The sequence below is a fragment of the Aplysia californica genome, unplaced genomic scaffold (genome assembly GCF_000002075.1).
Source record: "Aplysia californica isolate F4 #8 unplaced genomic scaffold, AplCal3.0 scaffold00156, whole genome shotgun sequence".
Lineage (NCBI taxonomy): Eukaryota > Metazoa > Mollusca > Gastropoda > Aplysiida > Aplysiidae > Aplysia > Aplysia californica.
In genome coordinates, this window is record NW_004797426.1 from 664,968 (window position 1) to 665,672 (window position 705).

At 43.1% G+C, this 705-nt stretch overlaps 1 protein-coding gene across 1 annotated transcript in view; it reads left to right on the top strand.

Annotated features, from left to right (window-relative positions):
- LOC101848658 overlaps positions 1 to 699 on the top strand; it is a gene marked incomplete at its 5' end in the record, with an annotated part of 11,197 nt that extends 10,498 nt beyond the window's left edge. Inside the window, 1 exon segment of the mRNA XM_005097538.3 lies at positions 472 to 699. Within this exon segment, the coding sequence (XP_005097595.2) occupies positions 472 to 687 (216 nt within the window).
- Positions 700 to 705: the final 6 nt, after the last annotated feature.

Genomic DNA, 705 nt, shown 5'->3' on the forward strand with positions numbered 1-705 from the left:
TTAATCATGTCTACCTCTCCTATGTCCTTCTATCTAATGTCAGTCTACCTTATTTAATCATGTCTACCTCTCCTATGTCCTTCTATCTAATGTCAGTCTACCTTATTTAATCATGTCTACCTCTCCTATGTCCTTCTATCTAATGTCAGTCTATCTTATCTAATCATGTCTACCTCTCCCGACATGTCGAACTAACTAATGCCATGGCGCTCGTGTGACCTTATGCAGTTGCGAGCCCTGTAAAAACTCCACTAAAAAAACACACAACAATAACTGCCCCATTATGTCATTCTATCTAATGTATGTCATTCTATCTAATGTATGTCATTCTATCTAATGTATGTCATTCTATCTAATGTATGTCATTCTATCTTAATCTAATGCCTGTCTATCTTATCTTATCTTATCTTGTCTACCTGTCCCATGTGTCGAACTAACTAATTAAGCCAACGTCCCCCGCGTGCCCACCAGTTGCAGGTGATCGGCTCAGCATTCCTCACCTTCAACTACCGGAACACGGAAAAGCTGTACCTCCAGGAGTGTCAGATGGGCGATGTGTTCGGCCAACACTTTTTCCGGAGAGACTATCCGGCAAACGTAGACTTGAACTACGTGAAGACAGCGCCCACAACCTTTGGCCGCCTGGCCAGGTACATTTTGTTTAATGATGCCAAGCTGTGTACATGACTTCAACACCGCCCCCCC